The sequence below is a fragment of the Haliotis rubra genome, unplaced genomic scaffold (assembly GCF_003918875.1).
Source record: "Haliotis rubra isolate DU_JTF1 unplaced genomic scaffold, ASM391887v1 Scf69, whole genome shotgun sequence".
Taxonomy (NCBI): Eukaryota; Metazoa; Mollusca; class Gastropoda; order Lepetellida; family Haliotidae; genus Haliotis; species Haliotis rubra.
The window spans coordinates 2,433,120-2,452,052 of NW_025767401.1; the positions used below are offsets into that span (position 1 = coordinate 2,433,120).

An 18,933-nucleotide genomic window follows, 5' to 3' on the forward strand; every position below is an offset into this window, starting at 1 on the left:
TAAATAATCCAGTCTGGAACAGACAATATAGTGATATAACGATCATGCGTATCGATCTACGTAATTAGGATTGATTCAGGTAATTAGGATAAGATGTCACGTGTCAATAAAGAATGACCACTCGATACCGTTAGTTCCCTCTTAACCCGTGAAGGTCCGGGTTAGAATATTGATCTTCAGTAACCCATGCTTGTCGTAAGAGGCGACTAACACATGTCATCGTATCCCAATTGCACAGATCGATGCTCATGCTGTTGATCACTGGATTGTCTGGTCCAGACTCGATTATTTACAGACCGCCGCCATATAGCTGGAATATTGCTGAGTGCGGCGTAAAACTAAACTCACTAGTTTCCTCTTACGACAAACATGGGTTGTCGAATATCAGGTGTATATGGGTCTCTGGCAGGATTAGTTTGACACCACACTGATTTTTTTATGACTGATAAAACGTGCTATTGCTCACATGTGGAGGATATTTCTGCATTTGATGAATAAGGTCCGATGCAATTCCCTGCAAGCTTTGCCTTGAACTATGTGTTGCTGTGATCTTTCAAGTGCGGAATATTGACTTACCTCGCTTGTGTTTGTGATGGACGACACCTTTTCCGGAATACATGCTGTCATCATATATGTTCCAGAGATTCATTCACACATGCTCATGAGGCAGTCAACCCGTGATAATCCGGGTTAGAATTGGTCGTCAGTAACCCATGCTTGTCGTAAGATGACGGCGAGTAGCTTACATGTGTCCACCAAGTCAGCGAGCCAAACCATCGATCCTCATAGTCGCCTCCTACGATTATTAATCTAGGCATGGGTTGCTGATAATAATAGACTAAGTCCATTTACCATGCACATTTCTCCACGCATAATGCATGCTCGAAGCGCCGTAAAATCTGATTATTATCACCCCGGATAACCCAAGCTGCCTGTTGCGCTTGAAGGTTAATAGTCACATTACCTATCCCACCGGGTACCCATTTTTCTGCCGGGTACCAAATATGACCCGCATCTCTTTACACATCAGGACATATACTTGGGTATCGTCTTCAGATAAAGCAGTGTCTGGGTCAAAGTATTGACACGTCACTATATGGAAGTGGAACTGACATCTTCCTTCGCAGTAGACGTCGACTGTTATGCAGGTAAATAATATATAAGCTGAAAAGAAAATATATATGGAGATTTTATTGTGTTGAATTGTATTTTACTGTTGAACAGAACGAAGCCCAAAACACCTTATCCGTGAAGAACCAAGTTAGAATTGGTCTCCAGCAACCCACGTTTCGTATTTGAATAAATCAATGCTCGTGATGTCAATCAGTGGATTGTTTGGACCAGACTCGATTATTTAGACTGGAGCCACATAGCTGGAATATTGCTGAGTGCAGCGTTAAACAACAAACAAACCACATAACCTAACTGTTCCTGAAACTGTTGAAATCGTGTGACTTTTCTGACAATTTGGATTCCATAGTCTATATGACAGACTACTCAAAAACACAAAATTATCTCGATGCCAATGTCAGTTTGAGATATACTACTCACACTTTGCAAAGGATCACAAAAATTCACAACTTTACTTAAACGTAGATTCATAATTTGAAATTGTATCCATTTAAAACTGGCTAAATAATAATATGGTAACCCCTCTTTAGGCAAACAGCCACTTTAATCTAACCTTATGCACTTGATACATGAGTAACCATAAAATGGTTTTCAAGGCACCATTCAACCATTTTGCATATCATGGAACGAGTCATTGACAAGTACACAACACCTGTCAATAGCAGGTAGGGGATCCACAAGATGAAATGACATACTGGAACCTAGGATCCATGCTTACAATAAGCTTAGATATTCAAACCAAATTTGACACCACATCATAGTTTTCTGTTTAATCCATGATTTGATCCTTAGCAAAGTGTGAATAGTATATTTGGATGTAGAGATTAAGGTTGGAAATCAATATGGCTATAACAAAATACATGGAAATGTCGTCTCTGGAGCAGTGTGGATTGAAAGCTGCAGCAGGCAGATCACTAGTCTGTCTCAGTCCCTGAAAACATTATTTTCCCTACAACCTAGCCCACTCCGCAAAGCTAAAGCCCTAAAGGAAGCAAGTCTCATCCTCACTGGGGCTCCTTTTCAATTTAAATGGGCTTATATTCCGAGACTAGGCGTTAGTCTAGCAGATCGCTGACTGCCCATACAGCCACCCTGTCTGATCACGAATGCAGGGCTCACTGTTGTATTGACACAGATAGAGTGGGGGATTTGTTTACTTTGATTTCAGCTCATGATAAAGGTTATTCATGGACGGTTCTCATACGATGTGTGTCCTGATATTGACTTACAGTCTTGCGTGCTGAAAGAAAAATATTGATTGAGGGCTTTTTTGTCAGCCATGAATATGCACTAATGAAAATGGAATATTTTACGGGCGGTTCTTTCGTTTTTCATCCTCGAAGACGCCTCTTGGTTAAAGGTGCGGTGACGCAGCACAGACGTTGACGCATTCGTTCATCACGCGAACAAACATGCTTGTAGTTTACGGCTACTAATTGTCCCTGACTTAAAAATATTCGAATATTGCTAAAAGTTGTGAAACCTAATAGATAAAGCTTTCGCTCACGCCGAAGACCCGGGTACGATTCCCCACATTGGAACAATGTGAGAAGTTCATTTCTGTTGGAATAGTGGAAAAAGCGGCGTAAAACTAAACTCACTCACACACTTTCTGCCCGGGTTACTCATCCCACGGCGAAATGTTGCTGATTATATATATATATGTATATATTGCTAAATGCGGCGTAAAATCATACTCACTTGTTGTTTAAGGCGCCTCTATTCTTTGTGCAAAGACGCTTCCTTTACCCGAACTTCAAGTCCCAAATTTAACCCAATTAACGTCGGTGTTCACGGGTTTCATGAAGGTGGTAAACGTCCAAGATGCCGCGATATACGCCGTGTGTGTAACAAGTCCAGATTACCGCAGAGTCTCTGGGCTCCTTACTATATTTTGTCAAGATAATTTATGGAACTGTGTCTGTAAATTTCCGAGACTAGAAGTTAGTCCACGGTGAGTAATGCATATACAAAGAAAATGTACAATAACCAGTTTTGCTTCCCTCCTTGCAAGTAAATGACTGCTTATAGGGGGTGTCATCAATTTTGTCAATTATGATTAAAATTATGCTTAGAAATTATGGGGAGGGAAGGGGAGGGGGTCATTGATTTTGTATATGACATGCAGGGGGTCACTTATTTTGTACATAAATTTAGGGGGTCATTCACATTGTACATGCTTCTCCATAAAAATCATCATCCCCCCAGCCATAAATTATGAACGGTCCCAAAGTTAACTCACTAACCCGAAATTTAAATGTAGAAACTGAGCAAAAGATTACAAAAGGTAAAATACCATCAAAAACAAATAAGAAAACACATGTCTGAATTTCTGAAATGTTATGTTTATGCTCAACATCCTTATGCTGCAAATATGATGAACAGTTTTATCAGGCCACTATCTTGCATGATTTAAAAGCGTACGTAACAAGTCGGTGAGAGTGATATATTTACAAAATGACTCCATTAAAATTATCTAGCTAGTCGGGCCAGTGACTGTGTAGATTTACTGTCCCGACTTGATATTTACTAGCCTCGAGCTATTTCGCGCACTGGGTGTGGTTAGCGTACTGGCCTGGCGGGGCCGTGCGACAGCCTTCTGTATAAAGTGTTCGCTCAGCACACCACACCCTAGTCCGATTTCTCATATGTACAATGTATGAATACTATTTGTGGTGTCCTCTGCCGTAATATTGCTGGAATATTGCCAAAACCACGAAAAACGTAAAATCACACTCACTCACTCACGCACGCACTTCGCTTTGCCAGAATTCTAATTGCGTGGATTCGAATCCCACACTGACCTGGTAAAAGTGCATCGACTTTGAACATACTCGTGGGTTTCACCAAAGCGGTAAAGATCTCAGACCTGCTTCAACTCCAACTTTGCTCGTCAATACTCACGGCCTCCAAACACGTTGTAGGATTCAACGTTCTTATATTCACTCGCTCAAACGTGTTTGACATGAAATCTCGGACACGTTGTATCCTAACTCAAAAATACATTATTGGAATTTGCCTTGTGAAATGCACCTTTGTCGGAAGCAAGGAAAACCTACAGACAACCCACCATACAAGAACACTCACGGGGGCTTGTAACGCTAAAGGTTAGAGCGTCCGCCCGGAGAGCGGAAGGTCGCGGGTTCGATCCCCGGCCGCGTCATACCAAAATACGTTAAAATATGGTACGTGTTGGTCCCTGCCTGGCGCTCGGCATTAATGGGTACAACAAGGACTGGTCGGCTCGGAGTCAGTATAATGTGTCTGAGTGGGTTATTCATGCTTCACTGCGGCATGGTATCTCAGTGGGCAAGCACTATAAAACCAGCTTAAGTTTGGGCTAGTACAAGCAGCCGCACATACACATACACACCCATGCACGTCGTCATATGAGCGAAATATTCTCAAGCACGACGTTAAACCCAATTTCACCTCACCTCACCTCACCTTGTAACGCTAAAACTGCCATCAAGGTATATACTGTCACTGACGGGGTCTTAGTACTACATTTGTATATACTTAGTACCTTTTATGTACTACTAAGATCCCGTCAGTGACGCTAAAACTGCCATCAATGTATATACTGTCACTGACGGGGTCTTAGTACTACATTTGTATATACTTAGTACCTTTTATATAGTACTAAGATCCCGTCAGTGACGCTAAAACTGCCATCAAGGTATATACTGTCACTGACGGGGTCTTAGTACTACATTTGTATATACTTAGTACCTTTTATATAGTACTAAGGCCCAGTCAGTGACGCTAAAACTGCCATCAAGGTATATACTGTCACTGACGGGGTCTTAGTACTACATTTGTTTATACTTAGTACCTTTTATATAGTACTAAGGCCCCGTCAGTGACGCTAAAAACTTCCATCAAGGTATATACTGTCACTGACGGGGTCTTAGTACTACATTTGTATATACTTAGTACCTTTTATATAGTACTAAGAACCCGTCAGTGACGCTAAAACTGCCATCAAGGTATATACTGTCACTGACGGGGTCTTAGTACTACATTTGTATATACTTAGTACCTTTTATATAGTACTAAGATCCCGTCAGTGACGCTAAAAATGCCATCAAGGTATATACTGTCACTGACGGGGTCTTAGAACTACATTTGTTTATACTTAGTACCTTTTATATAGTACTAAGGCCCAGTCAGTGACGCTAAAACTGCCATCAAGGTATATACTGTCACTGACGGGGTCTTAGTACTACATTTGTTTATACTTAGTACCTTTTATATAGTACTAAGGCCCCGTCAGTGACGCTAAAAACTTCCATCAAGGTATATACTGTCACTGACGGGGTCTTAGTACTACATTTGTATATACTTAGTACCTTTTATATAGTACTAAGATCCCGTCAGTGACGCTAAAACTGCCATCAAGGTATATACTGTCACTGACGGGGTCTTAGTACTACATTTGTATATACTTAGTACCTTTTATATAGTACTAAGATCCCGTCAGTGACGCTAAAACTGCCCTCAAGGTATATACTGTCACTGACGGGGTCTTAGTACTACATTTGTATATATACTTAGTACCTTTTATATAGTACTAAGATCCCGTCAGTGACGCTAAAACTGCCATCAAGGTATATACTGTCACTGACGGGGTCTTAGTACTACATTTGTATATACTTAGTACCTTTTATATAGTACTAAGATCCCGTCATGGACGCTAAAACTGCCATCAAGGTATATACTGTCACTGACGGGGTCTTAGTACTACATTTGTATATACTTAGTACCTTTTATATAGTACTAAGGCCCCGTCAGTGACGCTAAACTGCCATCAAGGTATATACTGTCACTGACGGGGTCTTAGTACTACATTTGTTTATACTTAGTACCTTTTATATAGTACTAAGGCCCCGTCAGTGACGCTAAAACTTCCATCAAGGTATATACTGTCACTGACGGGGTCTTAGTACTACATTTGTATATACTTAGTACCTTTTATATAGTACTAAGATCCCGTCAGTGACGCTAAAACTGCCATCAAGGTATATACTGTCACTGACGGGGTCTTAGTACTACATTTGTATATACTTTAGTACCTTTTATATAGTACTAAGATCCCGTCAGTGACGCTAAAACTGCCATCAAGGTATATACTGTCACTGACGGGGTCTTAGTACTTACATTTGTATATACTTAGTACCTTTTATATAGTACTAAGGCCCCGTCAGTGACGCTAAAACTGCCATCAAGGTATATACTGTCACTGACGGGGTCTTAGTACTACATTTGTATATACTTAGTACCTTTTATATAGTACTAAGATCCCGTCAGTGACGCTAAAACTGCCATCAAGGTATATACTGTCACTGACGGGGTCTTACTACTACATTTGTATATACTTAGTACCTTTTATATAGTACTAAGATCCCGTCAGTGACGCTAAAACTGCCATCAAGGTATATACTGTCACTGACGGGGTCTTAGTACTACATTTGTTTATACTTAGTACCTTTTATATAGTACTAAGATCCCGTCAGTGACGCTAAAACTGCCATCAAGGTATATACTGTCACTGACTACTATATATATAGTATAACTCACTTTCTCACTCAGGTGTTCGTGGACGAATCCCACATAGGTACATAGGTATATATTATGTGCAAAACCTATTTGTAGTGTTCCCTCGCAATCTAGTTGATGAATTCTGTTAGCGCCGTAAAAGAATATTCACTCGCTGTGGGATAATGGGATGTATGTATCTGAAATTTCATATTTAACTTTACATAGGACTAGTGGCCTAGCAGGAAGCAATTCGCTAAGTAGTGTCAGGATGTGCTGATCACGTGTTCGAGTCTGAGATTCAGTTTGATTATAACCCTTGGTTTGTCTGCACCATACTCGGGTGGTGGGGTAGCCTAGTGGTTGCAGCGTTCGCTCGTCACGCCGAAGACCCGGGTTCGATTTCCCACATGGGCATAATGTGTGAAGCCCATTTCTGGGGTCCCCCGCCGTGATTTTGCTGGAATATTGCTAAACGCGGCGTAAAACTAAACTCACTCACTCAGTCTGCACCATAATCGTTCACCTTGGCTTTCACCAGAACGGTTAACATCTGCTGCGTGCTCTTTATTTCCTTTCTCTCAAACAAACTGACGTGACGCAAAAGCATATAAGATTTAGTCATAAATTGTATGGATATTTTCACAATAATCTGTATCTATCTAACAATGAATCATTTTACATTTGGATATTGTTGCGAAGTGACATAGTAGAATTAAGTAAAACATCTAACACTTCAATCAATGTCAGACAGGTTTGGAATTTGGAATTTGGAATTTTAATTGAAGTGAAACAGGGACAGAATTTAGCATGCAAGCAGCTTCAATATTGGTCGGTAGTAGAAACAAGAATTTGATACGGCTCAATGTGCCTTAAGTGTCGTCATTACATCTTAACATATATGTGACATATATTCCATGGGAAAAACAGTCAAAGAAGTGAAACCATTTAACGTCACTACACAGAAAGCACATATTATGCTCTTCAGCCCAGTGTGAGTGTGAGAGTGTGAGTGTGTGTGTGTGTGTGTGTGTGTGTGTGTGTGTGTGTGTGTGTGTGTGTGTGTGTGTGTGTGTGTGTGTGTGTGTGTGTGTGTGTGTGTGTGTGAGGCTCGCTTGATACATTGTATCTCAGTTACGCAGATCGATGCTCATTCTGTTGATTACCGGGTTGTCTGGTTCAATCTCGAATACTTACAGACCGCAAACAAGTATAAATCAAAACAATTGACATTATGAACCGAGTATGACAATGTGATCATAATACTTATATGTCGACATGTATAGATATTGATTTAACAATTTATTTTATTTTACCGAATATCCATGTTCAAAGCGCAACAAGGAAACAATGTCTGAACCCAATTCTTGCTTGCTTCAATATGGCATAAAATCAAATTGATATACAAAACAATACGTAAATGTGTATCACATTTTAATTTCTGTTGTTTGGCACGCGAATATAATTTACAATATACTTTTTATGGAAAATAGTCTCTTCATTTCTTGCTTCCTGTTTACATCAACACGTTGATAGTTGTCACCTCAGTAGTCTCTCGTTATTGTCCCCGGACATTTGTCGAAGACCAGCTGCAGAATGGTTATATATTGTCAATACATGAGGGTGCATTACGAAGTATATATGGAAAAACAACGTAATATTATTGTATTACCTTCGTCAGATATGTTTTAAAAAAAGGATATTCACTAAATACATGTCAATTTCATTCATGCACAACACTGGACGCCGGAACACTCAGCTTGGTTAACGAGTGCGAAATGAAACTTAGCTCGAAGCGCTCGTACAATCTCTAAAACTAGTTATGAGGATTCTCGGAAGAAATAGGCCCTACGTACCAAATGTTTGTAGAAAGACATCTAGTGTTCAAGTGGTTACAATATGTAAATATAGTTAATAGCTAAATAGCTTCCACTTAATATATTTAATCAGTTATTACCGAATCAATTTTCCCATAAAAACGGTCCAGATAGCCAAGTGGACTACCGCCGGCCCCCATGTAGAGAGGTTCGTTGCTCACGGCTGGTATCCGTCCCTGAGCTGTAGAATATGTAGAAATCAGGCTGTTCAATCATGTTTCTTTTATGAACATAATTTAATAACATTTATATCAAAGTAATACTACAAAATCATAAATGCATACTGATCAATGTCAGTTTGATTGTTCAAGGGGAAAATATTCATTAAAGCTCTGTGTTGTAACGAATGAAAAAGTATTACAAGGAAGCATACTATTTTTCAGCCATTCACACGAAAACAAATACGAATTTAATTCAGAATTAATTTCTGTTTTAGAATTCATTATTATTTGACACTTCTGGATTTCAATAGAATTTGCATAATTTATGAGGATTGTGAATCATAGTGTGATGGTCTCCGTACTACCCAAACCCTCTACAAATGCCCTCCACCTTAGAGCCCGAGGCTGTCTTACCGTACACGGCTCTATGGCCGACTGTCAGTTTCACCGTGATATCGTCCTGCTCCACCGAGACGTACGTATAAGATCCCTGTAGAATATGTGCATAGAATATCACAGCTGTCGCTCATCTCTCAATGCGTGGTACCAGGTATTACACAACAGTATGGATCTTTGGGTAATGTCAAGACACGTGTGAATGCATGTTTAAACAGGCTGAGTCCTGTTGAATTGTGATGGGTTAATGTTGCCGTAAAAATGTGACCAGCTATCAAATGCGTTCACATCCAAACATCGATTGATAATCCTGTCAGAATAATTACGCCACCGTTAGAGCTCCACTTTTATTGATTGTTGGCTCAGTGAATATTGATGTGGCTCGAAAAGATACAGTTAGTTGTATAGGATGCACTGCAGCTGTTCGCGTCCACATTGGCCATGAATAGCAAGATTACATGGGATCCATAATATGTAGACTCCGAGCCTTGAATCTTTCTCACATCTTGGAGCTCAGGTTCAAATGACCTGGGCACTGTTCTTTAAGCCGATCTTAGTGCTGTGAGGAGCTTAACTATCATTTTCATAACTAACCTTTCTCTCATTGCCTACAGAGTTATTAAAAAAGGGGAGCTGATGGGGTAGCCTTGTGGTTAAAGCGTTCGTTCGACACGCCAAAGACCCGGGTTCGATTCCCCACATGGATACAATGTGTGAAGCCCATTTCTGGTGTCCCCACCGTGATATGACTGGAATATTTCTAAAAGCGGCGTAAAACCATACTTACTCACTATGAAATAGGGGCATGTGGTCCTGACTGCCAAACCTCATCCCTTTCAATTCAAATTTCTTGATTAGCAATCTTTTTAAAATAGTTTTCTAGGGTTAAGTCGTAATCATAAGTGTGTTTTGTTTTGTGACCTCAGATCTCAGGGCCCTTTCTCAGTCGGTTTGGGAACATGAAACAAATTCCAACACCACCGACATTTAAATCAAGGAAAGATAAGCTAAACTCTTTCGTAAAGATCCGGACAAGCTAAAATTGCGTTAATACCGGATTTTTTTGCTGACCAGAACCGATTTATGATTGGCCTAAAAACGATTGTTTTTATAAAACGTATCTGAATTGACCCACTGCGATAGGTATAACAGAAACATTTACTTGTTTCAGAATAAAAACATTTTTGTAGCAATATTGCATTATGATAAGCTTACCTGATTGATCGGGAGAGATAGAATCACTGGTTTTTTGTTTTGTCGATGTCCGTCTTTCTTCGGGTACCGTGGTATTATAACCAGTTGTATCTTGTTCCCAATCAAAGCCAGACTGAAGGTGCTTGATGTCCAAGAGAAGTTGTTGCTGACGATAGTTTGACCTGATGACCTTGAAGATTTGGGCTTCACCAACAGAGATAGGCGGTATGCAGGTCGGAGGTCATTTCCGGTGAAAAATGGGATGTAAAGAAATCCCCCCTGAAAGACGGCAGCTCCATCCTGAGGAAACACATTCCCTTCACTCCCCATCCAGATCCTGTTGTAACGCTCGGAAAACGGATGGCTACCTTCGAAGTCAAAAGCGAATTCCGGTCGACACTTCTTCGCTGTAAACAGGTTAAAGTTGAAGTGGGACTATAATGTGAGTTAGGTGGTTTTACGCCCGCTCTTTCAGCAAAAGTGAGTGAGAGGGTTTTATTCAGCAATATCACGTCTTTAAAATGATACAACGATGTGTAAATGAATTAGAACTGATTCCATGAGGGTTGACTGGTTGACCATGCAATACTTTTGCGTTTATTTTTCTTTAAACCGAGCAATTAGGGCACGCCCTCTTGAAACTTATGATGGATTTGGCGAGGCTTGGGCGCTGAACGTTTTTTGCTGATTTCTTATTGTAGTCTAGTGTATTGTGTTACTGATAACTACTGAAGTCTGGGAATTGGAAGTTATTATTGATGACTTAATTATTTATATGAACCGAATAAGTGTTTATTCAAAACGGAGGAATAAAGGAAAAAACTACTACTACTACTACTACTACTACTACTACTACTGGATCTGCTTCATGTTGACAATTTGTACTACACGTGTATTTCGTGTTGAATTTTTTAAGCTTGCACGTTTTGATGAATAATTGAAGATATGTTATGAAGCTCGCAGTCGAATCAAAATTACCTACAGACAAGACGATATTACCCTTTGACTTACCTGCAGGCTTCTTGTCGTAGTCAACGTCGTAGGAAGACGTCGGCACAGTTATCTTACCCGGGTACTGTGGGTAGATTGAATTTGGCCCAGGAGCGTATGGTTGTCTGTAGTTGTCATTATTACCAGGAAACGGATAGCCTTTATCATCATCACCATCATCATCATCATTATCATCATCGTCATCATATACCTGAAGAGACGCACCTTGTGGGTAAAGGTTTGGATGCGTCTCGCTGTTTCCATAGTAATCCGGCTTAACGGGAGAACTATCATAATTGTTACTGTTATCTCCGTACGGGCTACCGTTGTCATGGTAATCCTTGCCACCATCAAACCCTCCAATTTCACTGTTTGTGTTACGGTTGTCAGGGTAATTATCGTCGTCATTAAAGCCGTTGTCAAGGTTAATGTCGTTGAAGAAATCGCTGCTGGGGAACAGACTCAAGGACCAATCTAAATTACTACGACTGGGAACTCTGCTTATAGAGGTACCATCGCCTTTCGGTGCCGGGGAACTCGGGTTGCCGAAAATAAAATCCAGATTGAACGAGTCTCCATCGTTGGTATTGTACGGCTGCGCAGAAACGCAGCACAGACCGAGGACATATAGAGCTGTGATGTATCTACCCGTCATTGTGGTATCCACTAGTCCTGGAAGGAGACAATACAAATCAGGCGTTTGTTGATAAATTACGTATGTGTGCATTTTGTTTTATGCCACAGGCAGCAATATCACAGCTGTATCAGGGTGACGTGTACGCAGAGTCTGGATCAGGCAAATCATGAGTGAGTTGAGTGAGTGAGTGAGTTTAGTTTTACGCCGCACTCAGCAATATTCCAGCTATATGGCGGCGGTCTGTAAATAATCGAGTCTGGACCAGACAATCCAGTGATCAACAGCATGAGCATTGATCTGCGCAATTGGGAACCGATGACATGTGTCAACCAAGTCAGCGAGCCTGACCACCGGATCCCGTTAGTCACCTCTTACGACAAGCATAGTCGCCTTTTGTGGCAAGCATGGGTTGCTGAAGACCTATTCTACCCCGGATCTTCACGGGTCTCAGGCAAATCATACTCACCTGGACAACTGTGGATATCAAGGTTCCATTTAGAAAGATTCCATTCATTAAGTACAGCTCATAGATCCTTGAAGATCCGGGTTAGAATTGTGTCGTATTTATTAGACACGATTATTTACACACAGTCGCCATTATCTATACTATTGCTGAGTGCCGCGTTAAACAACAAACAAACAAACAACCGAATGAAAGAGCAAACACCTCATGGCACTGCATGCTTTGTAGCAGGTTATGTTAGGTCATCAGATTCCATACACCCGAACCTATATACTAATGATGTTGCAGACTTGTCTGGTCCAGACTCAATTGTTTACAGACCGCCGCCATATAGCTGGAATATTGCTGAGTACAGTATTAAACAACAAACAAACACAAACACACGACCGTAACTTATAGATAATGGAAACTCGCCTTAAATAGCACAAATATAATGATAGTGCATGGCTCTTAAAGTAAAACAAATAATTACAGTTAATTTTCAAAGTCTTAACATAGTTGATTTCATAAACAGCATACACATGCTAACAATCAATTATTAATATACATATTATTGCAACATCTTATATTAACTAACCTGAGCTCCCTCACTTGAAACCCGCACAAAGAAAAGATACAACTGCTCCCTTTTATACCTACCTTAATTGCAAGACTCACTGTGATTGGTTACAAAGATGACGTCATCAAAAGGCTTTAACGCCTAGCATGTCCAACCGTGGTTGAAGGAATGTTCCAATGAAATACATAACATCGAGGGTAATATATGCTATGTTATTCAACCCAATCCCACATTCGTGTCACCTATTCACGTAAAGTTTATGTTTGACACCGTGCTGAGTATCTAGTGCTTGTTTTGGGGTGAAGGTCATCAGGACGTCAGGTGACCAAGTGAAGATAGGTAATGTGATCGTCCTTTCGTGTATCCTTTATGACACATGTATTATGCAAACTTGTGAATATCTAAAGTACCTGACACATTTGGTAGCTTCATCATTAATCAAAATCAATATTGCCTTAGAGACTGTTGTGATTTTAAACAGGAACTAGGAATTTGGAATCTGTAAGGAAATATCTTGCCTAAAATGATACTGATATATTGACACGCGTTATCATGATCGTGATCTTTTATGAGTGAGTTAATGTATTTTATTATGCTATGAGCAATATCGCAGTTTCATCAGTCACTATAGCCACCCGATCCTCAAACCGCGCCTCTAATGACAAGCATGGAATACTGTGGAACCTTCTTGACCCGGATTGTCCGCAGGATTTGTTACGTGAAACGAAGCAATGATACTTTAATTTTCTCAATGTATGTAGAGGCGGTGGAGTAGCCTTGTGGTCAAAGCGTTCGCTCGTCACGCCGGGTTCGATTCCCCACATGGATGAGACGTGTGTCAACAGAATATAGCCACATGTTGAACATGTACATTCATTGAGTGAGTGAGTGAGAGTGAGTGAGTTACAGTCTTACGCCGTCTTAGCAATATTCCAGCAATATCACGGCGGGGGACACCACAATGTGTGAAGCCCATTGCTGGTGTCCCCCTCCGTGATATTGCTGGAATATTGCTAAAACGGCATAAAACCAAACTCACTCATTCACTCAATGTATGTACATGTTCAATGTGTAACTATATTGTGTAATCATTAATATAAGATAATATAAGATGCGATAACGGGTTAGGTATAGAATTGCAAGTTACATATTTAAGAAAAACAAGATGACGTTGAAATAAGTAATACTATTCATTTCATGGGTTTTCCAAGAAGGGCGGTGTATGTTGTGTTTCAATTGTTCACGGAAGTACACGGTTCAAGTATGATAAATTAAGGCTGGAATAATAAGACTTGCAAATTTCAAGCATTATACACACTAGAATATTTGTGACAGAAACTAAAAACAAACTTGTGAATAAAATATTCCATGTTGAACGTGGGCATGGCCGGAATGGCGTTCAGTTGTCATGCTGATGAATGTAAGTTTGAACAGGACTGAATACTGACATGTGTTGGTCTCCAGGTAGACTTGCGCAAGTCTCTAAGGTAATAATAAATAGTTTAAATGATAATTTCTAAACAAAAATAAGTATTCCTCCAACAGACTGGCGTCCTTAGTACTGTTCGCTTATCTGGACTTGCCTCTCTGAAGGATAGAACCACTACACATCCATGGGTTCAGCAATCAGTACAGCCTTGGAGCAAAGCTAATCTCCAGGGTGATCGAGTATCGGAATATTGCCATAGGAATGACAGAGAGAATTAGACTAAGGGAGAGTGATTAGATTTCTGTACTTGCTAATCATTCCGTTGGGAGATGGAATAGCCAGACAGTCAAAAGCTCTTGCCATTATTTGACTCCTTTTATCGCGGGGCGAAAAGTTCACTGGCAACATGTTTCTTTTGAATAGTACAACCAGAAATTATAGAGAATTTAAAGATTGTAAGCTTTATATTTTTTTCGCTCATTACTCATGTATTAAATGTGAATATTAGAGGACATAGGTGAACAGTTAGTATTTTGTCAAGTCACCATGGGCAGCAATGCAGGCTTCAATGCGGCGGGGCATACTACTGATCAAAGAGGTTAGAAAGTCGTGGCCCATGCTGTCCCAATATCGGACCACCTCTTCTTTCATTTCAGCAATATTTGTCAGATTTTTCTTATTGACACTTTCCTTCATAAGTCCCCAAACATTTTCTATTGGATTTAGGTCAGGGCTATAGCTTGGCCAATCTAATAATGTCATATTTTGGGTCCGAAACCAGGCCTGTGAATGCTTTGAACGATGTTTTGGGTCGTTGTCCTGCTGGAAAATCCAAACATTTCCATAGAACACGTGAGCAGATGGAAGTAAATGTCCCTCGAGAATATCTGTGTACCGCTCACTGTTCATATTCCCTTCAAATACACAGAGGGGCGTTGCCCCTAACACAGATATGCCACCCCACACGTTAAATTTCGGACTGTACTTTGGGCACTGATACAAAGGTTCTTCAGTTTGTTTGGTCCTGAATTTCAGTGTATTAGGAAACAGCCACACCGACCTTTCATCTGAGAAAATCACATTGTCCCAGTTAATATTTCTATGCTGTAAGCACCAGTTCAACCTCCGCTCCTTTTGTTCAGGTTTCATGATCGGTGATGGAATTCCTTGACTTTTCTGCCAACCCATTGCATGCAGCTCAGTTCTAATTGTCTCCTTACAGACAGCCACAGTTCCTCTATCAACCATGTCCATCCTTACGTTTTCTAAACTCCTTCGTTTGTTTTTAGAAACAAGAATACCAAGCCGCCTCCGGTCAAATTTCTGGGCCTACCTGCGCCTCCCTGGTGCTCAATGCCATATCCATTTGCAATATTTTTCAAAACACGATAAACAGTGGACAAAGGGATGCCTGTTCTACTTGAAATCACTTTAGCTGATCTGATGTCCTTGTTATAATACTCTAAAATCAACTTCCTCTTCTCTAAATCATCCATACTGAGGATCACTGAAAATGTCGTCTGCCAGCAAGTAAACAAAGGGGGATAACTCTTCACAAACTAATGAAAAAGGATTAACGGAGTTGTCTCTCTTGAATGAAATCAAGTACTTAATAGCTGGTCAAGGTAGTTTATACTAGAAATCCAATTAAACATATTCCTAAAATTCTGAATAATTTCTGGTCATACTATATATTGTTTTAGTCATAATTACTAATCTTATTCTCCCAGAGAATTCAACTTCGATGCTGCTTTGTTAAATTGTTTACATTTATTTCAATAAGAATCACAGAACGTGAGTTTACTTGCAAAGTGTTTTTCGTAACACTAATCCTTTGCAATCTTTATTGAGTGGTTTTAGATCAGGTTCAGGATCTTGACTTAGGACTCGACCTTTTAGGGCGGACGGATATTTTTCTCACTGTTTTTAAACATTTTGATTGTTTTGTAAGTATATATTCACAATCACCTCTGAATATAGTGCACATAATCGCTTGTCTACGTGATGACTGATGCATTAACAGGAATGAAGTAGGTACACGATATAAACTAGGATGCAAGGTTTAAGGGCGCAGAGGACAGCTGTGTTATGCGATAGTTACTGTTTGTCCTGCCGGTTAAAATGTGAAGCTTTTGGTTGGTTTGGTGTTCAATGCCACACTCAGCAATATTCCAGCTATATGGGGGGACCTGCAGATCATCGAAAGCACGAGCATCCATCTACACAACAGGGAAACCGATGACATGTGTCAACCAGGTCAGAGAGCCTGACTACCCGATCCCGTTAGTAGCCTCTTACGTGAAATGTGAAGCGATGAGTCGTCCATTGTGATATGGGTTTTATGTGTTTACTTCTTCTTTAACGATGCACTCAATAATATTCCATATATATATTGCGGCGGTCGGAAAACAATCGAATCTTGACCAGACAACCCAGTGGTCAACAAGTTTTATGTGACTATAAACTGTATTTCAGTTACACCACACCATGTCTGTTTAATATGGCAGGAGATTTCAAAGTGGCTTATCGCGTGGACCTTTTGCTGAAACAGAGCATGGGTTTGACGCTTACCAAAGTAGAATCATATTTGCGGATCTTTCGCTCAGCTAAGGTGACACAACTCATGGTTGGCTAAGGCATCATTGCAGTGAATTTTCCGTGCAGCCTCAATACTTAAAGAGGTTCACGTAAATATTATGTATTCCAAGACTGTAATGTGACCATCAGTCATGTATGTTTGAATCAAAGATGTACACTGTAGTCTTCTGAATTCCATATCAGCGAATGAAATTTGGGCCATTTCAAGCATTACTCCAGCCACAACGACATTGAAAACATGAAAACTTTATTCACATTATATGGTTGTTACACATTTCTAACAATCAAGCGATGCACCAATATCCGAAATCGAATCTGTACGTGTAGAGACATTATGTTAATCACTTATTAAACCCATCGCCCACAGGCTCATCAGCAGGTGTTCTCTAAAAACGTGTTAGTGAGTGAGTTGCACGTCGCACTAAAGTGAGTTAGTTTAGTAATAGCAATATTCCAGCTATATGGCGTCGGTCTGTAAATAATCGAGTCTGGACCAGACAATCAAGTGATCAACAGCAATTAGGAACCGATGACATGTGTCAACCAAGCCAGCGAGTCTGACCACCCGATCCCGTTAGTCGCCTCTTACGACAAGACGTCGCACTAAACAGTACGCCAGTTGTAATAGTAACGTTAACGTTGTGCATTGTGTATTCGTACCCTTTCCTGCGGAGCAAAGCCCGAACTGGTTAATTTCTCTGGCGTTTCCCAGTTAACACACAACGTTTCCGCAACGTTGTGAGAAGGTTGTAGATTGGTAACGTCATGACACAACGTTAGTATTACGTCATGTTATAACGTTATTTCACAGCGTTACATATATACGTTTTCAAAACGTTGTGTATCGGCTATTACACAATAACTTGGAGTCACGCTAGAGTTTTCTGTAAAACGTTTCACTTTGAGATTCTTTCTTCACTATTCAGCAACAACATCACAAAACGCAGGGCCAAAACAACATGCAAATTGAGGAATAAACATTGAAGTGGATTTCTGCTTTGTTTCTCATGTACTTTTCCCTACTGGGAAATCTATTCAAGTAATAACGTTAAACAGAACGTTAAGACAACGTAAAATACGTTAGCATCAAATACCTTTAACATTGTGACGACGATAAAATTACTTATCCCAACGTCACGTCACAACGTTGTGACAACGTGAAGTTGTTAACTAGGTTACCACTTGTGAAATCAATGAGCACGGATAATGCGCTAACAAACCTAGAAACAATCGGGGAACTGCGATTCGAACCAGTTGTAGTACTAATATACAGAATGAGAGTAGGGTGGGACTATGTGGCAGGTATTAATATACGGTCAGTACAAGCGTGAACACAGTCCGTCAAATAATGTGTACATTGTACATGCAGACAGAAGTTAATCACAATGTTAGCTGTTAAAACCAATGTTAAACATGTATTTCAGAAATAAAACTTGATTTCGTTGTAACCTGTTCATTCTACATGACTGCGCATTTACGATGAAATGGAGATTCGAATTGAACCTTACAATAACATCTAATAAATATTCTTGCAAAGTTTTTTTTCTTTTTTTAAACCATTCAAAAAATTATTGGGAGCAAAAGAAAGTGTACCGGGTTTGTTTTAGTGTTATTGAAAACTAAAAAATGCTTATGTTAAACTTGTTTGGGTATATTTAACCATTAATATAATTTAAAGAAACACTATGTATAATTTATGATTATGTATACTTTTATATTTAGAAAGTTTTACATTTATGTATATCAAAAACATACGACCTTAAAAGGGCATTATTTGAAAGCCGTCTTTTCATTAGCGTCACTGCTGTCAATTTATTGGATGTAATAATGCAACTTTCAGATATTTTCAAATTGATCAAATCAACTGACAGATATTTCTTACTTTGCTCAGAATTTATTGAACGCTTTACAAAGGTAATCCTCTTTTACAAAAGTAATCCATTTCATACAAAATTAAGTA

At 39.8% G+C, this 18,933-nt stretch overlaps 1 protein-coding gene across 1 annotated transcript; it reads right to left on the bottom strand.

Moving 5' to 3' along the window:
• Positions 1 to 8,090: 8,090 nt before the first annotated feature.
• Positions 8,091 to 11,955, bottom strand: LOC124258363. The gene is made up of 5 exons (XM_046692454.1): positions 11,309 to 11,955; positions 10,319 to 10,704; positions 9,122 to 9,197; positions 8,627 to 8,727; positions 8,091 to 8,258 (listed from the first exon to the last, which is right to left on the bottom strand). Exons 1-5 carry the CDS (start codon positions 11,940 to 11,942, stop codon positions 8,214 to 8,216), a joined length of 1,242 nt encoding a protein of 413 aa, XP_046548410.1. The 5' UTR covers positions 11,943 to 11,955; the 3' UTR covers positions 8,091 to 8,213.
• Positions 11,956 to 18,933: the final 6,978 nt, after the last annotated feature.